Source organism: Temnothorax longispinosus, chromosome 2 (assembly GCF_030848805.1).
Source record: "Temnothorax longispinosus isolate EJ_2023e chromosome 2, Tlon_JGU_v1, whole genome shotgun sequence".
NCBI lineage: Eukaryota > Metazoa > Arthropoda > Insecta > Hymenoptera > Formicidae > Temnothorax > Temnothorax longispinosus.
In genome coordinates this window covers 20,719,630-20,743,953 of record NC_092359.1, presented here as the reverse complement: position 1 = coordinate 20,743,953, position 24,324 = coordinate 20,719,630, and the positions used below count along the sequence as shown (strand labels likewise).

Below are 24,324 nucleotides of genomic sequence, written 5' to 3'. Positions count from 1 at the left end.
ATTTATGTTCATCCCAATTAAAAGTTATCTAAAGCATCCTCTCGCAGATACCCTTCAGAATCGCTCAGGCGCACTGTCGTTTCTCAGTTCATGAAAACACAGACTGTGTAAATTTATTTAAATGCCGTTCGCGATAAGCGTTGTGGAAGCTGTTACGAATGGAATGTAATTTTCTGAAAAGCAGCGATGGGCTTACGATCTCCAAGCGCGACTGTTACATTTTCATCCGGCCACCTCTTCAAGCGATTTCGTAATTGTCAAGTCTCTTTGATCGATTCAATCGTCGAGAGCTTAACGAACGACTTGTTTCCAAAGTTTAGGAAAGAGAGATAATATAATAAAAAGTCAACGTGTATATACAAGTATTATATACAAGTATATACAATGTGTATATACAAGGATTATATACATACGTTATTGGACCACATGATTTTTTTTACATATGAAATGAACGTCAGGAAATAGCTAGAGACCGTTATATGTAAAACGTGAGACTCGAGTTCACGTGTTTCGTTGCTCTCGCATTTATCGAGGTCATGAAACTCATGAATTGTAAGACAGAGCTCACGGACAGCTGCGGATCCGACATACTGATGAGAACCGCTGTAAGCATGCATTCGTTTTAGTGGCGATCTCATCGGTCAAGGTAGAAACGCTGACGATGCCACCGCACGCACTCGGGGGGATGCTGGCTCGTAAAATGCAAGCTCCCGTGTGCGCACGGGCTGTTCGTGTGTGCGCCTGTGTGAATATCCGTCACATCGGCGAGCAATGCACATGGATACAACCGTGAAGTTACTTATCCCGGGGCACAAAGGTTCTGAGAGAAAAAAAATCCATCTCGGTAGGATAGACGAGCCGAGGTCAGCCAAAGCTTACGACTTCGGGAACTCGCTGGCAGTTTTCCAAAGCTTCTTCGGCCAATCGACCAGCCTGATAGCCTGCAAAACACACGGGAACCTTTCGATATATTCACTGGGAAATGCGGGCACTTGAAACATTGCGCCCGACGCGATTAATCAGAATCAATGCGGAAGGACGTGTAATTATTGTAGGTACCATTAGTAGTAGCCACCAATACCGCCGGAGGACGTTTTTGAAATTTGTTTCTCCCTTTTTGGGACAACAAAGCGTATATGTATTTTTAGATTCGAGGACACGTCAAACGTGTATTTAATATTAAAATGTAATTTGAAGTTAGTTCTATGCAAATGCATCGATATTGATTCTCTGACGTGTAAATATTTATTCAAACTTTTGCCAAAAATTAAAAAAAAAAAACGTAGCGTATAGTATGTATAATATACAGCGGCTCGAAAATCTCAAAATTGTACGAGACTGCAAACACCGTGCCACATCGTATGCGGGTTATGCGCCGGAAAGACGCGGTGAACTGCCGGCTACGCGGAATGAAATAGGGGCAAAGGTTTCACGTTCTTTGTGTGCCGGCAATATTATACATGCAGACACGGGCCGTGTTTGAAGATACGAGAAAACACGGGCGCGCGGAGATAAAGAGGGGACATAGAGAAATCCAATTCGCCGTCGCGCCCGCGTTGTTGCGCCGCTGCCTGTATTAAAACGAGAATCAAATAGCTCCGAGCTAGAATGAAAGACTAATAGAATGGCACCCAGGCGCTGTGACATATCTCCGCGTGGTATACGTCGTTCAAATGTGAACTTCGCCGTTTCGCGGTAATTATGTTATACTCTTGTAATTGAGACGCGATTGTGGACGGCGCATTTACTCGAACGCGTACACAGGTGAAGTGCATTACTCGTGTCCACAACGCGGACGCTGATATTAAGGACTTAATGCAACAAATTGCCTTGCAGAGAAACGAGACGTTGTTGCGTTCGTCTCGTGGCGTTACAGTTTGCGTAAAACGCTCTCCTTTATCTAATTTCTCAAATATTTGTACATATCTACATTCGCGCGCTAAACCTTACTGAAATATATAATATACGCTCCCCCGTAATTGTTGATAGCATCAACATTCCAGATTGAAACGGCCGCAAATGCACACCCGGCTTGTATTATACTATGTACATGTTGCGTTTACATGGAATTTACATTAATGTGCGCATACCCGATATTACATATTGGGTAGTACGAATCTGTCTCTATATTATATTATTATAGGTACTTTGTTGCATTGCATCTCTAGGGAAGCGTCCTTTCTGTGTGTAAACTGCATTACTTAATCGATTCGCACGCACAAAATGCAGAAGATTAAATTAAGTAATTAATTGCGTTTCCTACTCGCGTATCACGCGCGCGCATTGGGATATACCGCGCGCCGCGCCGCGCCGCGCCGGATCGAGAACATCCTCGTGAACAATTCTCGTTTCATCGCGAAGCGTCTTGCAAGCCCGATCTTGTCGTCGAACCGCGCCTGAATAGCAATCAGGTGGCATATGCTCGATTTATCGTCTTGCGAATCGATGACGAGGCAAAGTAGGCTAAAGGAAGCGCAATGGCCCGAGACGAAATCTAACCGCTCCTAGGCGCGCCTCTCGGTGTGGATACACCCGCGCCGTAATGAACATGCTCACCAGTAATTACCATGATTGCCCCGGCAGCGCCGGGCTGATTCCGCTCTCCCTACCTCTTCTAAGCTAGCAGGACCAAATTGGCAGAATCAAACCGGACCTATCAGAATATTTAGTACCCATTTTGTACTATTTTGTACCACTAATAACAATTTTGTATCCTGTGCCATTTCGGAGAAAATCGTGGCGGTGCTACCTTAGCATTAAGCTAGAAAGACCACAAAAAAAAAAAGAAAATTAAATACAGAAATTTGAAGAACTGAATTTGTACTAATTTGTACCATACAAATAAACTTAATATATTCATCCCTTCTGCTTCAAACAGCTCCTAATAGAACTCAGTCCTATTAGTCTCAAGAGTAAAGTACTCGTTCTCATCAGCAGAATCAATTGCTACTTGTAAACTCGATTCAGGATAATTTGTATCACAAAAATATGAAGTTTCAGATTTTGTACCCTAGCCCTTTGATGAAAAACTACCCCCGATCCCTAACAGTCTCAAGAGTGAAGTACTCTTTCTTTTTATTTTAGTGTTCAGAATTTAGTAAACAATATTTAGTCGTAAAATAATTTTATTCATTTTAAGTACAGTTCTCTCTTAAGCCAGAAAGATGGGATGGTTTTCTTGCGAAGGGGTTGTAGCTCAATAATCAAAATGCGCGTATTTTAAAAGTTTATTCTTAGAGTTTATACGCTATACGAATTATATCCGCGATACGATATATTTAAATTTTTCTCAACATTTTTCTCTTGAGTTGAATCAATTAAAAGGTTGTTTCGGGGTTAAGAGGATGAGATCAAAAATCCAAACTATATCATTTTGAAAACTCATAAATAGCTCCTAATTCTGCCGTAAAAATCAATTCAATATCTATTTTTAAACGTTGACTCAGCCCCCCATAAAAAATATTAAATTCCTGTTCAGTGTGACAAGCTCAAAAATTTTAATCTGCAGGATATAAAAGCTCACAAATAGCTTGTAATTTTGCGCTATTTTTTTTTAATTTCTGCAAGGTGGGGGGGGCCAGCTCAACAGGGGTCTTACTAGTATTTGGGGCGAACACGAAGCAGTTCAGATTTACTGTGCTTTCATCTGAATCTGACCGATCGGAACCGATCGCTTTCAATTATTTCATTTTATTTTTCCTGTCGTTGACATAGCTCTAAAAATTCGCGAAAGGATATAATCTGACGGGTGTGTGAAGCTGGCACTCCTACTTTAAAATTCGATAGTTCTGATTAGAGAGTTTCAGCTTCTTTTCGAAGAGTATCTACACGATTTATGTTGAGAAGTTCTAATGCTTTTCGCTTGACTAGCGCTCAATTCCTGATATTACGAGATCGCAAGGTCACGCTATGCTACAGGTAATAAGGGAAATATATACATGGAAAAAAAATGATGTATCAACAGCATCATTTTTTGCCAGCCATTCTATTAGCCATCTTATGCCGGGTACTCACTAAGACCGTGCAACGTGCAACGCAACGATTGCTGCAACTAGTGAGTACGTCTTATTTCGGAACACATTGTGAAAAAATTGTAGCAACCGTTGCGTTGCACGTTGCACGGTCCTAGTGAGTACCCGGCCTTAGGTTTTGCGGCGAAACGCAACAGGCAGAGTATACTAATGTCCAGCGGCCATAAGTCAACCGCGAATTTCTAACACACGTATTTGCGTTGAGAGTATACTAAGCTCATCTTAAATCGGAGATATAATCACGGAGGGAGTTTGTTATGCCGGATACTCACTAGAACCGTACAACGTGCAACGCAACGGTTGCTGCACTAGTAATACGTCTTATTCCGGAACAAACACATTGTAAAAAAATTGTAGCAACCGTTGCGTTGCACGTTGCACGTCCTAGTGAGTACCCGGCTTTATACGAGTAATATTGATATAAATCTCACAGCATCGATATATACGCGTATTAAAGATGCAATGATAAAATTATCGTTGCATTTTTAATAAGCAACGATAAGATTATTGTTAAACAATATCAATGAGTAAAACGCATAATTTAATGCATTAAGTACAAATAATCATGACGAATTAAAAAGTTAAAAGTTACGTGCAACGTGCGTCGGACCTACTACCGGTAATCACGCTGGCCACGGCGGCCTCGCTCCCGTCCACGTTGTTAACAGTGGCAAGGCTACTACCTTTTGTGAATCGTGGCAGAAAGGAGCGCGAAAAAAGTAGCGGATCCGTGTTAGGATCCGGCGATCTGAGTGGCTCGAAAACTGCGCTGGTGCGAGCACTGTCGTATTGTATCGACCGAGTTAGGCTGTCTTAGGTCTTTGATTCTCTGCACGAGTTCCTTTGGGCCTAGGGTTAAAGTCAATTGATCTGGTGATACGAATATATAGCCTCTCCCAGTCAAGTCATGCGCCCACCTCCCAGTGGTCTCGCTGGAACGTTGCAATGGGGCTGTTCTGATTCAGTACGGCTCGGTCGCAAGATCTGATGTCGGCTGGTCGGCGCGCTCTGCAGTAACCAAGCGACGTCAATGGCGATCTGAATGCGCCACTAAGGGCCTGTAGTGATACGGGCCCAAGTACCGCTGTCCATGGTGAGTTGTGGGGCCAAGAAAGGGCACGGTTATCTGGGGAGCTCTCGGCTGTCAATCCGTTTGCTCTCCAACACGTAGTAAATATGAAAAAGTCAAGAATGAATCTTCATGCCCGGGTTCTCGGAATGGTCACGTGCAAGCGATGCGAGAGTGGTGACTCGGTTAGTACGGAGACACCCAGTGAGTGCATAGCTGGTCCCTTGAGAGTAGGAGCCAGTTATCGGGTATAGAAACGATTACGCCTCTTGACGCACGAGACTCGTGCCGTGGCCCCCAGTAGCCTTCTTCATCTTCTTTGATTTTATGGCACCTAATCCTCCTCGGGATCACATAACGGCCAAGAACAAGTCGAAGATAATAAATACAGACTCGAAAGATTCAATCTAATCTCGGCGCTGATGGCATTAGTAATCTTCAAAAATTATTCAGGACAAAACACGTCCGAATATGTCCACGGTCTCCACGAGATTTGCCCCCAGTAACCGTGTCAAATTAAAATAGAAACAAATAGTAATAAGTTATTTCGTGAATGGATATCCATGTGTGTCAAACGTAGTGCACTGGCATTGCGTTTCAAGCATACCCGGCGCCGGGGCTCGACTCGCAGCGGTGGCGGGAATCGCGTCCGCTTCTCCCACGTTGCAAGGCCAGCCAACTTCGACACCCCGGCTAAAGTAAAAGATAATCGCATGCTTCAATTGGTCTGGTGACGCGAATATATAGCCTCTCCCAGTCAGGTCATGCGCCCACCTCCCAGTGGTCTTGCTGGAACGTTGCAATGGGGCTGTTCTGATTCAGTACGGCTCGATCACAAGATCTGATGTCGACTAGTCGGCGCGCTCTGCAGTAACCAAGCGACGTCAATTGCGATCTGAATGCACCACTAAAGTCCTGTAGTGATACGGGCCCAAGTACCGCTGTCCATGGTGAGTTGTGGGGCCAAGAAAGGGCACGGTTATCTAGGGAGCTCTCGGTTGTCAATCCGTTTGCTCTCCAACACGTAGTAAATATGAAAAAGTCAAGAATGAATCTTCATGCCCGGGTTCTCGGATGGTGCACGCACGATGCGAGAGTGGTGACTCGATTAGTACGGAGACACCCAATGAGTGCATAGCTGGTCCCTCGAGAGTAGGAGCCAGTTATCGGGTATAGAAACGATTACGCCTCTTGACGCACGAGACTCGTGCCGTAGCCCCCAGTAGCCTTCTTCTTCTTCTTTAATTTTATGGCACCTAATCCTCCTCGGGATCACATAACGGCCAAGAACAAGTCGAAGATAATAAATACAGACTCGAAAGATTCAATCTAATCTCGGCGCTGATTGCATTAGCAATCTTCAAAAATTATTCAGGAAAAAACACGTCCGAATATGTCCACGGTCTCCACGAGATTTGCCCCTAGTAGCCGTGTCAAATTAAAATAGAAATAAATAGTAATAAGTTATTTCGTAAATGGATATCCATGTGTGTTAAACGTAGTGCACTGGCATTGCGTTTCAAGCATACCCGGCGCCGGGGCTCGATTCGCAACGGTGGCGAAAATCGCGTCCGCTTCTCCCACGTTGCAAGGCCGGCCAACTTCGACACCCCGGCTAAAGTGATAGATAATCGCATGCTTCAATGAGCTTGGAACTCTTAAGAAGGGTCGTTCAGCGTCAACACGTGAGATTCGTGAGATAACTATAATATGTCTATAAACCTTTTATCCTTTCTGCCATAATTCACAAAAGGTAATAAGCGATTCACAAAGTGTAACAAATAATGTTCACATGATAATTTTAAATGCCATAATCTACTTTACACTAATCTACTTTAAAATAAATATTAACTCATTACGCGTCATTAATCCATTTATCATAACTTTCTCTTTTCCCTCATGTGTAAAATATATTATTCTTAAAATAGTTACTGTTGGTGACGTACAACAAATCTTTTGATATAACATACTGTTCTTCTCCATAAATTTCACTGATTTCTCATCCTTAGACTCAAATTCAACGGTCGAGTCTTCAAAACGTTTTACCCCTTTAAATACTACTGTGGATGATTGTAAATTCATACGTACAGTTTTATTTATTAGATCGTGAAAAATTTAAACTCAAGATTTTATAATTCTCTAATGATTCGATAATATTCCAACAACTTTCGCAGATAAAAAAATTATTTTATATACATTTTACATTAGTGATATATATTAACATTATTTAGACCTTGATAAAAATATGTACACGGAAAGAACGATTTTGCTGAAGTAGGTATCTAAAAAACAAAACAAGTACCTTCCGTCGCCAGTAAATAATTCAAAACAACAGTCGTTTTGGTTCGACCCAACTGGCCAAATTATTATTATATGTAAAAATATTAATTTAGCCAGTTGGGTCGAACCAAAACGACTGTAGGTATCTAAAAATTTAGCTAGATACAGATCTAAAAATAATTTTGTTGCACCATCAAAATAATTATAGTAAGTCGCTAAAATATGATAATGCTGTAAAAAATTTTGACATTTTAGCAATCAGTTTAGGTGTTCTACATAATTATTTTGATGATCCAACAAAATTACTTTTAGATCTGTATTCAGCTAAATTTTTAGACACTTCAGCAAAACCATTCTTTCCGTGTGCTGCATATATACGGTTTTTTAAATAAAATATGAATTATATCAATTTCTTCCTTGTTATGCAGCATCGAGAATGCAGCAGCGCAGTGCTGCTTGTTAACCCTAGGTATACACAGTGAAGTCTCCAAGACCCCAGCTCAACTTCCTTTTTTCGCGTTTCTGCACTTTTGTCCCCTATATTCTTTTCTTTTTACTCGTATATCTTGAAACTCTTAGGAGTGCGTTCGGTGAACAACAAGGATAAATGATGCATTATGCGCATCATGCGTGAAACGGAACGCATCGATTTAATTCTATCGACTTTTATACATTATGGGCCTATTCATGGATCGATTCTCAATCGATTAAAAAAATAAATAAATAAATAAATTGAATTTTTGCTGAAGTTACGATGACAAATGTGGATGGGATCTCAGAGACCTCACAGAATTACACTCTTAAGCATGTACCGCGTAGTATCTCCAAATTCGAGGTACTAATTTCTAAATGGAAATGACATTTCAAGTTACATACTGCTAGGAGATACTTTTCCCGGTACAGTATAGCACAAGGTACGGAATACACACGAGGTACTGATAAAGGAGGAGGTACCGATTGGAGGCACCGCACTTATAAATTCACGGTACAATTTTTTAGGAGGTACAGTTTTTTAGGGGGCTTCCCGTATGTACCCCGTACATACATACCTCGTACGTGCATATGTACCTCGTACAAATGTACCTCCTACATACGTACCTCGTATACGAGGTACTCGGCGTCAACCATGCATGATCGCGACATTTGTTGAACAAAAAACATTCGCGAATAGCAGTGGCATAGCCACTAGGTGGCATCGACGCGGACGTGTCATATCGTTGCTCGAACAAAGGATTCTTACACCGTTTTATACGACTGTTATATTATTTACGCAACTAACATAAATATGAATATATTCACAAGCAGTGACATTCGCGGAGTATTTCGCGGTGCGTGCCGGGAGTCACAGTGCGAATGCATGGAATACATTCGCAAATTAGACAGTGATACAGCAGCAGCAGCAGCAGCAGCAGCAGCAGAATCGTTTATTTTGTGTATATAATGTGGTCATCCACCGACAAAACATGTATCCGTTATTTGATAAAAAACTGGAAGAAACAAGTAATGCAGGTATGTAAACTCTTAAGCATGTGTCGCCAAAAATTGTAGGTACGTAATGTACTTCCTGACTTCGAGGTACCATCTTCCCTTCTATTTTTGATGGTACTTATGTCCCTCGTAATTACGTAGGATTTTTATTTCAACGTGTATCTCCAATTTTTGGCGACACATGCTTAAGAGTACATTATGCGGTAAGCATGTATCGCCAAAAATTGGAAATACGTAATGTACTTCCTGACTTCGAGGTACCATCTTCCCTTCTATTTTTGATGGTAATTATGTCCCTCGTAATTACGTAGGGTTTTTATTTCAAACGTGTACCTCCAATTTTTGGCGACACATGCTTAAGAGTGTATTAAAATAATTTAGATAAATGATATTATTGTAGATTTCTATTTTTTAAGTTATCATTTGAGTTTTTGAAAACCACTTTTGCCATTGGTCATAAACTTGGGTCAAATTATATTATTTCGAAAAAAATAAAATGTAATGATCGCAAGCTATCAGTCAGATTTAGATGAAAGCACAGAAAATCTGAACTGCTTCGTGTTCGCCAAATACTGGGAAGACGAGAAGACTGTGCAAGAAATCAAAACCAGCGCCGTAAAACGCGACGTCGTTTTCTCTCGAAAAAATATGCGGCGTCCCGTCGAACCAACCGTCGAATTTTTTCGAACAAAACCGTCTCGTAAAATTTTATTTCGCGCTCGTCACGATCAGAATAATTCGATCGGAATAATCGTACTTTGCACTTGTGAAAGTATAACGTGTTTGTGAAATTTAGAAGTGCCATGTAAGATCGATGGACTGTCTAAGTGACAACATCACGAATATGGTTAGCCCCAGGTTAGCCGGTGAAACAATTTTTTAATTCGACCGCCAGCACCTGGAAATACGGGGTGCTGACAATTCCGATCGTTTTCTTCAGAGTTCCCGGCAGTTCTCACATAGTTCCGAGCATTGAAATACGTTTTGACAAGGTTCCAGCTATTTACTATTTTTAAACAATTTTTTTAATCTGACCGCCAGCACTCATCTACGAGAAATACGGGGTGCTGACAATTCCGATCGTTTTCTTCAGAGTTCTTTGGAACTCTTGTCAAAACGTATTTAATGCTCGGAACTATGTGAGAACTCCCGAGAACTTTGAAGAAAACGATCGGAATTGTCAGCACCCCGTATTTCTCGTAGATGAGGTGCTGGCGGTCAGATTAAAAAATTGTTTAAAAATAGTAAATAGCTGGAACTCTTGTCAAAACGTATTTAAATGCTCGGAACTATGTGAGAACTGCCGGGAACTCTGAAGAAAACGATCGGAATTGTCAGCACCCCGTATTTCTCGTAGATGAGGTGCTGGCGGTCAGATTAAAAATTGTTTAAAAATAGTAAATAGCTGGAACTCTTGTCAAAACGTATTTAAATGCTCGGAACTATGTGAGAACTGCCGAGGAACTCTGAAGAAAACGATCGGAATTGTCAACACCCCGTATTTCTCATAGATGAGGATGCTGGCGGTCGATTAAAAAATTGTTTAAAAATAGTAAATAGCTGAAACTCTTGTCAAAACGTATTTAAATGCTCGGAACTATGTGAGAACTGCCGAGAACTCTGAAGAAAACGATCGGAATTGTCAGCACCCCGTATTTCTCGTAGATGAGGTGCTGGCGGTCAGATTAAAAAATTGTTTAAAAATAGTAAATAGCTGAACTCTTGTCAAAACGTATTTAAATGCTCGGAACTATGTGAGAACTGCCGGGAACTCTGAAGAAAACGATCGGAATTGTCAGCACCCCGTATTTCTCGTAGATGAGGTGCTGGCGGTCAGATTAAAAAATTGTTTAAAAATAGTAAATAGCTGGAAACTCTTGTCAAAACGTATTTAAATGCTCGGAACTATGTGAGAACTGCCGGGAACTCTGAAGAAAACGATCGGAATTGTCAGCACCCCGTATTTCTCGTAGATGAGGTGCTGGCGGTCGAATTAAAAAAATTGTTTAAAAATAGTAAATAGCTGGAACTCTTGTCAAAAAACGTATTTAAATGCTCGGAACTATGTGAGAACTGCCGGGAACTCTGAAGAAAACGATCAGAATTGTCAGCACCCCGTATTTCTCGTAGATGAGGTGCTGGCGGTCAGAATTAAAAAATTGTTTAAAAATAGTAAATAGCTGGAACTCTTGTCAAAACGTATTTAAATGCTCGGAACTATGTGAGAACTGCCGGGAACTCTGAAGAAAACGATCGGAATTGTCAGCACCCCGTATTTCTCGTAGATGAGATGCTGGCGGTCGAATTAAAAAATTGTTTAAAAATAGTAAATAGCTGAAACTCTTGTCAAAAACGTATTTAAATGCTCGGAACTATGTGAGAACTGCCGGGAACTCTGAAGAAAACGATCGAATTGTCAGCACCCCGTATTTCTCGTAGATGAGGTGCTGGCGGTCAGATTAAAAAATTGTTTAAAAATAGTAAATAGCTGGAACTCTTGTCAAAACGTATTTAAATGCTCGGAACTATGTGAGAACTGCCGGGAACTCTGAAGAAAACGATCGGAATTGTCAGCACCCCGTATTTCTCGTAGATGAGATGCTGGCGGTCAGATTAAAAAATTGTTTAAAAATAGTAAATAGCTGAAACTCTTGTCAAAACGTATTTAAATGCTCGGAACTATGTGAGAACTGCCGGGAACTCTGAAGAAAACGATCGGAATTGTCAGCACCCCGTATTTCTCGTAGATGAGGTGCTGGCGGTCAGATTAAAAATTGTTTAAAAATAGTAAATAGCTGGAACTCTTGTCAAAACGTATTTAAATGCTCGGAACTATGTGAGAACTGCCGGGAACTCTGAAGAAAACGATCGGAATTGTCAGCACCCCCGTATTTTCTCGTAGATGAGATGCTGGCGGTCAAATTAAAAAATTGTTTAAAAATAGTAAATAGCTGAAACTCTTGTCAAAACGTATTTAAATGCTCGGAACTATGTGAGAACTGCCGGGAACTCTGAAGAAAAACGATCGGAATTGTCAGCACCCCGTATTTCTCGATAGATGAGGTGCTGTCGGTCAGATTAAAAAATTGTTTAAAAATAGTAAAAGCTGGAACTTTGTCAAAACGGATTTAAATGCTCGGTCAAAATATGTGAGAACTGCCGGGAATCTGAAGAAAACGATCGGAATTGTCAGCAACACCGTATTTCTCGCGTAGAGAGAGGTGCTGGCGGTCAGAATTAAAAAATTGTTTAAAAATAGTAAATAGCTGAAACTTGCTTGTCAAAAAGTATTTAAATGGCTCGGCTTAATTTCTATGTGAGAACTGCCGGGAACTTAATAAAAAAAATTTTACGAGAATTGTCAGCACCCCGTATTTCTCGTAGATGAGGTGCTGGCGGTCAGATTAAAAAATTGTTTAAAAATAGTAAATAGCTGGAACTCTTGTCAAAACGTATTTAAATGCTCGGAACTATGTGAGAACTGCCGGGAACTCTGAAGAAAACGATCGGAATTGTCAGCACCCCGTATTTCTCGTAGATGAGATGCTGGCGGTCGAATTAAAAAATTGTTTAAAAATTAGTAAATAGCTGAAACTCTTGTCAAAACGTATTTAAATGCTCGGAACTATGTGAGAACTGCCGAGAACTCTGAAGAAAACGATCAGAATTGTCAGCACCCCGTATTTCTCGTAGATGAGGTGCTGGCGGTCAGATTAAAAAAATTGTTTAAAAATAGTAAATAGCTGGAACTCTTGTCAAAACGTATTTAAATGCTCGGAACTATGTGAGAACTGCGAGAACTCTGAAGAAAACGATCAGAATTGTCAGCACCCCGTATTTCTCGTAGATGAGGTGCTGGCGGTCAGATTAAAAAATTGTTTAAAAATAGTAAATAGCTGGAACTCTTGTCAAAACGTATTTAAATGCCGGAAAGAAGCGAGATTAAATTCGAAGAAAACGATCGGAATGTCAGCACCCCGTATTTCTCGTAGATGTGGTGCTGGAGCGGTCAGATTAAAAAACATGTTTAAAAATAGTGAATAGCTGGAACTCTTGTCAAAACGTATTTAAATGCTCGGAACTATGTGAGAACTGCCAAGAACTCTGAAGAAAACGATCAGAATTGTCAGCACCCCGTATTTCTCGTAGATGAGGTGCTCGGTCAGATTAAAAAATTGTTTAAAAATAGTAAATAGCTGGAACTCTTGTCAAAACGTATTTAAATGCTCGGAAACTATGTGAGACTGCCGGGAACTCTGAAGAAAACGATCGGAATTGTCAGCACCCCGTATTTCTCGTAGATGTGGTGCTGGCGGTCAGATTAAAAAATTGTTTAAAAACAGTGAATAGCTGGAACTCTTGTCAAAACGTATTTAAATGCTCGGAACTATGTGAGAACTGCCGGGAACTCTGAAGAAAACGATCAGAATTGTCAGCACCCCGTTATTTCTCGTAGATGAGATGCTGGCGGTCGAATTAAAAAATTGTTTAAAAAATAGTAAATAGCTGAAACTCTTGTCAAAACGTATTTAAATGCTCGGAACTATGTGAGAACTGCCAAGAACTCTGAAGAAAACGATCAGAATTGTCAGCACCCCGTATTTCTCGTAGATGAGGTGCTCGGTCAGATTAAAAAATTGTTTAAAAATAGTAAATAGCTGGAACTCTTGTCAAAACGTATTTAAATGCTCGGAACTATGTGAGAACTGCCGGGAACTCTGAAGAAAACGATCGGAATTGTCAGCACCCCGTATTTCTCGTAGATGTGGTGCTGGCGGTCAGATTAAAAAATTGTTTAAAAACAGTGAATAGCTGGAACTCTTGTCAAAACGTATTTAAATGCTCGGAACTATGTGAGAACTGCCGGGAACTCTGAAGAAAACGATCAGAATTGTCAGCACCCCGTATTTCTCGTAGATGAGGTGCTGGCGGTCAATTAAAAAATTGTTTAAAAATAATTAAAGGCCGGAACTGTCGCTGACACCTATCAGGAACTGTAGAACTCTTCGAGAACATAGACTATCTACTAAAAATATCATGTTCAAAATTAATTTTTTCGAAACATGAGGTTGTAGCTACGGAAAGTTAAGCACCTCATATTTTCAAAATTCATTTTTTTTTAACTAAATCAACGGAACTCTTTCTAAAAATTATCAGGAACTGTAGAACTATTGCGGTTGCAAATAGAACTGTTGATAAAACTTTCGATTTTTGAAAGTGAGGTGCCAACTTCACAGAGACTATTTTCGTTCGGTCTAGGTCCTAGAAATATATAAAGAGAAAGGGAGGGTGGGTGTTAATTTGTGAAGTCGCACAATGGCCAGGTGTTTCTTTTATGGGAATAGAGAATATGTAAAATTTGGGTACGTTCCTTAAAAACGCCCTTTAAGGCCCCTTGGGGCAAATAAAGTTACCGATTCTAAATATAAATCTAAATGGTAAATAATTTAATCTAATACAAATTTCAAATAAAAAAATTTTTTTTAATCAACCGAAAAAGACTGTAATTTGCCCAATTCCGATACTTTTGTTAGCTAGAAAACCGAAACAAAACCGAAACCTTTATTCAGTATTGAATGGCATCATTCGTATATCATTGAGCATTACCCGTACTATAGAACCGCGATAAAAAAAGCTGGCAACTGTACGGAATACATTGAGTCAAAATTCATTAAAATAAAGAAAAAAAAGCTGGGGAAAAGGTTTCTTCTGGAAGATACATCCAGACGATTTTTGAAAATGAGGTGCCAACTTTACAGTGGCACACGCAGTATGCATATGTAAATAATTTAATTTAATAAAAATTTCAAGAAAATTTTAACAAAACGGAACCGGAAAAAACTAAGTTGCGCATATATTATAATCTATTGCCTTGAAAAGAATAGGCTCGGAAATGGATAGATTCTAGAGCCTAATAGAAAATATTTTTGTAATTTATGTAAATGAAAGTGGTCAGCGACTTCCCTCCCCTCCTCATTTCTCAGGACTACTACGTGTCAAAATACAAAACATATGTGAAAAATAGATCTATAATTTTAAATTAAAGTCCATTAATGCTTTGCACATAATTATTGATACAATTATCATAATTACGTATTAAAAGTAAATCATTAAATAAAAAGCTGATAATATGTAAATAATTTAATTTAATACAAATAAAAAAATTGTAATAAACCGGAACCGAAAAAACTGTATAATTTGCGCAATACCGATACTTTTGTTAGCTAGAAAACCGAAACAGAAATCGAAACCTTTATTAAGTATTGAATGGCATCTATTCGTATATCATTGAGCAGCATTACCCGTATTATAGAACCGCGGATAAAAAAAGCTGGCAAGGTTCTGTACGGAAGACATTGAGTCAAAAATTCATTAAAATAAAGAAAAAAAAGCTGGGGAAAGGTTTCTTCTGGAAAAGATACATCCAGACGATTTTTGAAAATGAGGTGCCAACTTTACAGTGGCACACGCAGTATGCATATGTAAATAATTTAATTTAATAAAAATTTCAAGAAAAATTTAACAAAACGAAACCGGAAAAAACTGTAAGTTGCGCATATATTATAATCTATTGCCTTGAAAAGAATAGGATCGGAAATGGATGGATTCTAGAGCCTATCAATATGTACTTATTGGTCAATTGAGGTATTTTTTTTAACAACTTCATTTCAGCTCAGCGTGAATAATTGCAACTCGTGACTGTATTGTCGATGCGTTGTATTTCAAACAGGCTGCCACAAAAGATCAAGATGAGTGAGACGAAAAAAGAGCAGCTGTGAATAGAACCTCGAAATGGCGATTCTCTGCGCGTCACAAAATACGCGGCGTTCCTTTTTATCCGACGTGAGTCGATTTCAGTGACCCTGAATCATTTATTAACAAGCATGATTGACGAAGAAATTTAATTTCGCAGGAAGATAAACATTAATTTAGAAAGTCTAATCAGCAAAACTACATTTTTCTTTTTTGCGAAGAGTCCTTAAATGAGTAAAATTAGATATATGTTCACACACACATCGCACAAAAAGAATTTTAATAAACCGGAACCGGAAAAACACTGATTTGCGTAATAAAACATTATACATAAAAAATAACTCACCGGCCGATGCGCAACAGCGGAGTTGTAAGTTGTAACCCTGCGTTGATCTGTAACATAAAAATATTTTTACATTAAAGTAGGTGTCCAAGATAATATTATCTAATTAACGAATATCATGTAATGGACGAATCAAAAGTTGCGCACTTGAGAAAGTGGCGGATATTCCGTCACAGGACTGACAGGACTGACAGGACAGCAAAGTAATAGATGAATAACAATTTAACTACTCACCCCACGGTTGCTCCGCCGTCGCCCGATGCCTCCCCAGGCCTCCTCCTCCTCTCCACGATTCACCAGGTCCTACTCCGTTGCAGCGTTGGTCCGTTGGCCGGTTGGCGCACTCACTACTCACTGACGACGTTCACGAAAATCGACGATAAGATCGCGTCGCTTATGATCGCGCGATATTTTCGACACTTTGCACGACACTTCCGGCATTGGGTGCGGTCAGCCGATACTCCGCTAGCCTAGCAATCGTGAGCAGTCGCTCGTTTTCGCTCGTTTCCTCTCCTTTGACCCAATGGATTAAAAGGAGAGGAAACGAGCGACTGCTCACGATTGCTAGGCTAGCGGAGTATCGGCTGAACGCACCCATTAATCTCGCGACGCAACGGAAAAATTACGGCGGAGAAGCTGTATGATCCGTTCGACGCCACGTCCATCGACCCGTGCCGCGATCTCCCGCAGGTAGACGAACGTGGCGTCGCGTCACTTCACTCGCGACGTTCACGAAAATCGACCGATGTCGTCGCTTATGATCGCGCGACACTAAAGGCACGGCACTCCCGGCATTAATCTCGCGACGCGGCAACGGAAAAATTACGACGAAGAAGCTGCGAACGAAGCTGCATGATCCGCTCGATGCCCGTCGGCCCACGTCGGCCCCGGGCCCGTGCCGCGATGTCCATTGTCCCGCAGATAGACGATAACATGGAGACGACGTTCACGAGCGAAAATCGACGACATCGTCTCTTACTTTTATGATCGCGCGACACTAAAAAGGCATGGCACTCCCCGGTATTAATCTCACGACACGGACGCGGCGCGTACTTCATTACACTTAGGCTGCGTTCGCTTTGATTGCTTTCGGCACGAAAGCGCCCAAAGCGCGAACGCAGCCTTAATTATACAGCGACGAAAGAATTACGGCGGAAGAACTATAGGTACGATCCGCTTGTCGCCCGTGACGTGACTACGTGACGGCCGTGACGATGACGTCCCACGTCCCGCAGCCCGCAGGTAGACCGGGTAGACGCGACAAGTGAATCTAACATGGCGGAATTTAGCAAATCGCGCGCGCGGACCGCGGCCGTACGGCCAACTTCACTCGTCAAGAGCAATTGTCGCGACTGTCGCGAGATACTTGCTCCTCCTACACCTGTACTTTTCGCACTTTGAACAATAAATAACATCGAGATTACTTTTACGTGTTGCAATATAAGCGACGTAAGAGGAATAAATTGATGAATTAAAATCAAAGATCAAAGAGAAATATCCGCGGAACATGCCAACCGAAAATAATACGATCGCTACTTTATCAATTAGGCGATTCAAATTAGGTGATCAATTAGGCTAGGTAATCAATTTTATCAATTCAGGGCGATTTTGGTTAACTGCAATTAAATTATCGACTTATGAAAACGTTGTGTCTATTTCTTACGATCGCCAAATTGTCAAACACGATTAAATATGAGGTTAAACGTACGTTAATAGGGACCGTGATCGCTAATTAAACACGTCGCGGCGTCACTCGATGTAGAGTCCGTTCGATCCCTTTATCCGTGTTCCGAAAACCGAAAACGATGGACGACGGTCACCGGTCACTTTTCATTCTGAAGTCGAGCCGCAAGCGACACGACGCGAGACGGCGAGACGCGAATCAAATTGACGGTTGGGAAAAGCGAAATTAACTGTCCAAAAGAACGTAATAGAAAGTCACTATTATCAAATGCGACATCCGTATCTAAGGGCCAATTTCACCAACCACAGTTAGCTTATGGAGGATTCACATTGCGTCCGATGTTCGACGTACGACGATCCGACATCCAATAACAGAATTTATTATTAGAGACAAAAATTTCTTATTGGATGTCGGATCGTCGTACGTCGAACATCGGACGCAGTGTGAATCCTCCATTAACCGACGGTTAAAGTTAGCAGGATTGACCAATAGAAAGCAGGGTGGATTCATTTCTATTGGTCAATCCTTCTAACTTTAACCGTCGGTTAAGCTAACTGTGGTTGGTGAAATTGGCCCTAATTCCGCGAAGCACATGTATTAAGCCCGTGTCACACTACGTATCGCGGACACGGATCGGATTGAGATTGCGGATCGCGGATCGTAATCTAGCCAATCATAGACGAGGAGCTCATCTGTGATTGGCTGACATCCGATCCGCGATCCGTAATCCCAATCCGATCCGTGTCCGCGATACGTAGTGTGACACGGGCTTTAAGCCTTGTCTCCACGATGCTAGAGAATCGCTTCGAGATCTCAGACGGAGGAAAAATTGACCAATCACATTTAAGCAATTCGACCAATTGACCAATGCAATTGGTTAATTCTTTCTCCGCCCGAGATCTCGGAGCGATTTCTAGCATCGTGGACACAAGGCTTTAAATAAACATTCGATATATTAGGGCTATCACACACAATTGCATAGGCTGCATATGCATAGCATAAAACCGTCGCGCTGGACGGACCAATGAACATCTTATGTAAATCAATATGGCGACCTTATGCTGGATGCTCATTGGTCCGGCGGTCTTATGCTATGCTTATGCAGCCTATGCAATTTTGTGTGCGATGGCCTTTATGCTAAGCTATGCATTTTGTGTGTGATGGCCTTGATTTCGGGTTCTTTAATTATCCGTTCCGAAAACGACGGAAATTCTATTCTGAAGCTGCGCGACACAACGCAAAACGCGAGTCAAGTTGACGGTTAAGAAAAGTGAGACCGATTATCCGAAAGAATGTATAATCGAATGCGATTTATACCTCGGATGTCGGAACGTAACCGATGGTCCAATGAGAAAAATTCGTTATCGAAAAAGAAATTCTCTCATTGGGCCATCCGACATAGGCGACATACGACTGATTGTATTAGAACCGGCCTTAAATGAACATTCGATGTATCACATTTTTCTGTAATCTGAATAATCGGACCTGGCGATTCGTACTTATATTACTCTGCGATGTGCGATCCGCGAGCAACGACATCAGAAATCAGAACGGGCCGCGGGCGCCTTGGTAACATGAGCAGTGGGGATAGAGAGGGGTAGGCTTTATGCGATACGCATACCCGGCATACCGAACTAACCGACCGCGGCGAGGCGGCGCGGCGACCGCGCACCGTGTGTATTCACCTTACCCCCACTCTATCCCCACTACTCATGTTTACCGCGATGCCCGTGACCTGTTCTGACGTCAGACGTGTCGTTACTCCCGCGCCCCTCGCTCCAGTTCCCGTTCCCGTTCCCATATCGCATATATCGCGGAGTAAATACACGAGTCGCCGGGTGTCGCCTGTCGCCGGGTCCGATTGTTTAGCTTGCGAAAAACTGTGATACATATATCGAAAGTTCATTTAATTCATGTGCTTCGAGACAGTTGCTCCGGGCGAGTGAAGTTGGCCGTGCGCGATTTACGAAATTCTCTCCGCCACCTTCGCTTCACTTGTGTTTACCTGCGCGCGGAAATCGCGAGATGTCACGGTGCGGCGTCATGGCGTCATGGGCGTCAAGCGGATCGTATAGTTTCGTTCGTAGTTTCTTCGACCGCGACGTAATTAGTTACCGCGTCGCGAGATTAATACCGGGAGTGCCGTATGCCTTTAGTGTCGCGCGATCATAAGAGGAGACGATATCGACGATATCGTCGATTTTCGCTCGTGAACGTCGTCGCGTTGTGAGTGAGTGCGACAATGGACCAACGGAGTAACGGAGGACGATCTAGGAGAGGAGAACGGGGCCTGGGAGGCATCGGGCGACGGCGGAGCGACCGTGGGGTGAGTAGTTGTTAATTTTCTTATATTATAATATATTATATTTTGCCGTCCTGTCAGTTCTGTGGTGGACTCCGCCACTTTCGTGGTTTTTAACTACGGTGCAATTTCGGGTCGAGTCTGATCTCCGGCGTATGCGAGATATTACGTCGCGAACGTTGCGTCTCTCTCTTATTCGCACGGTCGCAGTATTATTTGTACAATTTTTCGCGGATGAATTATGCCAACTAGTTAGCACGGAAATATCCAGCCGCTTATTATTGCGGCGCCGGCGGCCGCGATTGTTTTTTACATTTTAAAATCAGATATTTGTTAAAATAATGTTTTAAAAACGGGCAATAATTATTTACTTCGATAATTATTTACTGTCGATTATCTTGGACGTAGCTTTAATATAAAAATATTTCTTTTGTTACAGATCAACGCAGAATTACAACTCCGCTGTTGCGCATCGGCCGGTGAGTTATTTTTTGAGCAGAAGGGATAAATATATGTATTAAGTTTATTTGTATGGTACAAATTAATACAAATTCAGTCCTTCAAATTTCTGTATTTAATTTTCTTTTTTTCTTTTTTTTTCTTGTGGTCTTTCTAGCTTAATGCTAAGGTAGCACCGCCACGATTTTCTCCGAAATGGCACGGGATACAAAATTGTTATTAGTGGTACAAATTAGTACAAAATGGGTACTAAATATTCTGATAGGTCCGGTTTGATTCTGCCGATTTGGTCCTGCTAGCTTAGAAGAGGTGCTCTCCCTCGCGACCCCTCTTCTGTCCCGGTCGTTTCTAGGCGCTCTCCGCCACCGTCATCCCGTCGACCCTCGCGCGCATCCCTCGCTCCTACAATTATCACTCTAATTACGGCGTTTTGTCCGCTGGCGCTACTTTCGCCGACTACCGGCTAACTGCAGTTAACTGAAATGCAACGGCGAGGACGCACGCGATCTCGCCGGCATCTCGCCGCGCGACCACCCGTCGACCGAGCCTTTAATTTGCGCACGACAAACGGCGATAAACACATCGAAACTGCGTCTCAACGTCTACGCTATACGCTAACTTTGTCTAATGACACGTTCGTTCGTTCGTGCTGTAAGGAATTATTAAAGAGCAGTTATAGCCTCTGATTATTACGGGACTACGTCCCATCTGATCCCCCTTCACATGAGGAAACTAATATTGTAGACACGACCAGCTATAGGTAGCGATCAAAAAGATTTGAGGTAACTGTTAAAACTTTGATGGATATATTAAACGATACATAATTATTAAGTGGTTTAGATATTCTATACGGAAATTACGTGAGATATACAACTGTCTCAAACTGTAATTACGTTTTATCCTATAAGAGAATGGAAAGCAACTAAAAATTGTTTCAACATATAAAAATTTAAACGAAACAATATAAATCGCGTTATATATAGGATGCTGTCTATATTTAGTGACATAAATTAACACAAGTGTCGTTCTGTCTTTATTACATTGAATGTCAAGAATGATGAAGCATTTGTGTAGTTCGATTTATGTCACTAAATGGAAAGCATCATAATTAATATGCGCGTGATTAAACGCGCGCACTATGTGTGTTGTGCAGAGGGGGAGGAGGTGAGGTGCATGTCATCTTCGGTCCACACACATTTAGGTATGTCTCGCAAAAATGATGTTAGTTTTTAATTACACGTTAAGCGTTTGCATAACCAATGTTACTGTACGCAGCTATATCTATCGCGCGTATTTCAATCGCCGGGCTCTCATCCGTATCGGAAAGCGACCGTTTCCAGAGTACCAGCAATTTTCTCCATGTATTTACATCGTCGTGGTTTACGCGATATTTTTTCTCCCTTTTTCGGATTTTTTTCTCTCTTTCTTGTTTTTCTTCTTCCTTCGATTATTTCTTAGAGTTCCGCCACGCTTCCGAGCTCCGCGGGATTAAATCCCGCAGGAATGGAATAGCAACAGCGCATTATGTGCGCGATGTCTAGATTCTCGGGGCATAACTTATACAAACGGAAAAATGATCTGGAGAATATCACCATCTCACTTTTTAGACGTCCGACAAAGTCGCAATTTTGTATATCGTGACTGTATTCCTTGATATCTATCACTTCTCGATCTTATACTTTATACAACGCGCGCGGCTATACGAATTGAAACGACGAAATCACGAAAACGCGGATTACGCATCGTGCGGTTCGACTTTTTTATTCGCGTCACAAAAAACTAGCAACATGCATGACAAAACATCGTAATGGTTGCACTCATTCGAAAACATAAAAAGCCACTCCAAGCTTCGACCGGAAAAAGAAGTTATTCATCATTACCTTCTCTTTACTTTTATTTTTGTATCCTCTACTTTTATTGCGGTAATAATAGAAAGATTTTTTTATTACATTTAATACATATAGCAACATATTGACACATTGACTTGGATTGACGCTGCAGCAATAGTGATTTTTCGACATAATTATTTTATTATATTATATAAATCGTGATGGAATATACAAACTGACAAAGTATTACACTCACAATTGAAGAAAAACTCCAAGAAAAACGAAAAATATGCTTTTATTTAAAAAGTTTGCGGTATTATATTAAATTATGCAATCAAAAATTCTAATTCAACACGAAGATACATTCACCACCAATAGGGTGGAAGATAATATATCAAATATCCTATATCGTCACGCATTCGTATCGACTACAGACAGGATTCTTCATAACATTTTTACTTTGATGTTTTCTTATCAAGCATGCAAATATTAATTTGTTATTGCAATGATTATAAAAATACGAATTGGGACAATTGCACGTAATTTGAACAGATCGTCGTTTCAGCACATTGAATGTTTTATTTTATTGATAAAAAAGATGAATAAAATTCTGACGGTTTATAGAGTTATAAAAGATAAAAAGTTATCGTGTATCAATTTTTAAATCGTAATATTCATTGTGATGTAATAATTCTGTCCATTTGCTAAAAAAAATAATTTTTTTGGTATTGTATCACGTTGGAAAGAAATATTTAGGCTCAGTGTTTTCGAGAAAGCTTAAACGTTAAGCTTTCTTTCTTTGAATTTAAAGAGCAGGTTGTGGCTGCTTGTGGATAAAACCTGTGCTTAAACTGATTAAGCTCTAACGGAAATACTCGGAAAATACCGAACCTTAAGCGGGTAGTATCACGAAAAAAAGTAGTAAGCCAGCTTCGTTAAAAATGTACTGGCGAATGAAATGGCAACGAGAACGGCTTAGTAAAGGGCAATTTGAAATTCACGAGATTTAAAATATAATGCATTAGTTTAGCGAAACCTTTTAAATCTTTTCAATATAGAAATATGAGCAAGTGTATTACATCGGCTCATTTTTCATGTTTTTTTACAATTTTTTAAAACAAAAGTGAATTGTTATTCAACATTAGAAGACACAAGAAGTGATGGTATATATTTTGTAATATTTCAATAATGGCTGAAATAGTACAATACAATACAATATATAAAATAAGAGTACAATATATTATAATAATACACAATGTATAAATGATTCGAGAAACATGCATTTAAAATTATTATTTGCTACGCGAATGTAGAATTAATTATTATTAATAATTGATAATATAATAATTGTTTTTTAATGTATATTTTATAGAATAAAATAAATATTCCAAAATAAATATTGCAATATTTATTTTTGGCATAGCAAAATTCTTGTTTCACATATATATAACTAAATGGGAAAATAACTTAAAATAACAATTATAAATTATTTTATAATAATTATTAATACATAATAATACACAAAATATGTTAATCTTTATCGCAATGATAAAATTTACGAAATTAATAATGATACGTCAATGATTCGCCACATTCGGTATATCGAAATTAACTCTTATCGTTCCACGATTTCAATAATTGATTTGCGATAATATCTCTCGCAGTCGAGCAGCTAATCAAAGTTATATCGCGTTGATCCAAAAAATTAGTTTGACGAGCGTGATAAAAAAGTAGACAACGCAATATCGAATCTTCGTATTAAATCCAACTCTATCTTGAATCAAATCTGCGCATTGAATACTGATACTCCCGTATGCAACTCGACGGTGTTACCGTCAGCTTTCGACATAAATATCGAGATAAAATTTCAGCAAGCTCGATTGTAACCGCATGCATTACAGAATGCGCATTTGGAACTAAAGTATTTTCATGGGCGTCGTTCGCGTTGTTCGTGCGCGGAAATCGCAATATCTATCACGCGAGTGCATCGGCCGTTTGAGGATTAAATTTCGAACACGCGTTCATCCAATGTCAGTGTATGATGATCGAGAGTGCAACAAGTTTTCGTTGTGTCCGCAATCGCTCG

General features: G+C 40.5%; 2 protein-coding genes across 4 annotated transcripts in view; one reads left to right on the top strand and one right to left on the bottom strand.

Annotated features, from left to right (window-relative positions):
- LOC139808516 (uncharacterized) overlaps positions 1-16,560 on the bottom strand; it is a 333,331-nt gene extending 316,771 nt beyond the window's left edge. Inside the window, exons 1-2 of the mRNA XM_071770576.1 lie at positions 16,199-16,560; positions 15,968-16,014 (exon numbers count right to left, since the gene is read on the bottom strand). The gene's annotated coding sequence lies outside the window, so the exon portion shown is untranslated. The remainder of the gene's footprint in view (positions 1-15,967; positions 16,015-16,198) is intronic.
- LOC139808515 (uncharacterized) overlaps positions 1-24,324 on the top strand; it is a 102,404-nt gene that overhangs the window by 17,158 nt on the left and 60,922 nt on the right. The window contains exons 1-2 of one of the 3 annotated variants that reach the window (XM_071770572.1): positions 19,777-19,974; positions 20,390-20,429. The exons of 1 other annotated variant lie outside the window; for it this stretch is intronic. Coding sequence is in view for 1 of the 2 variants with exons in the window: in XM_071770570.1 (XP_071626671.1) it covers positions 20,390-20,429 (40 nt within the window). In the remaining variant the exon portion in view is untranslated. Of the gene's footprint in view, positions 1-19,776; positions 19,975-20,389; positions 20,430-24,324 lie in introns of those variants that run through there. One more of the 3 variants, XM_071770570.1, reaches the window with a different exon arrangement.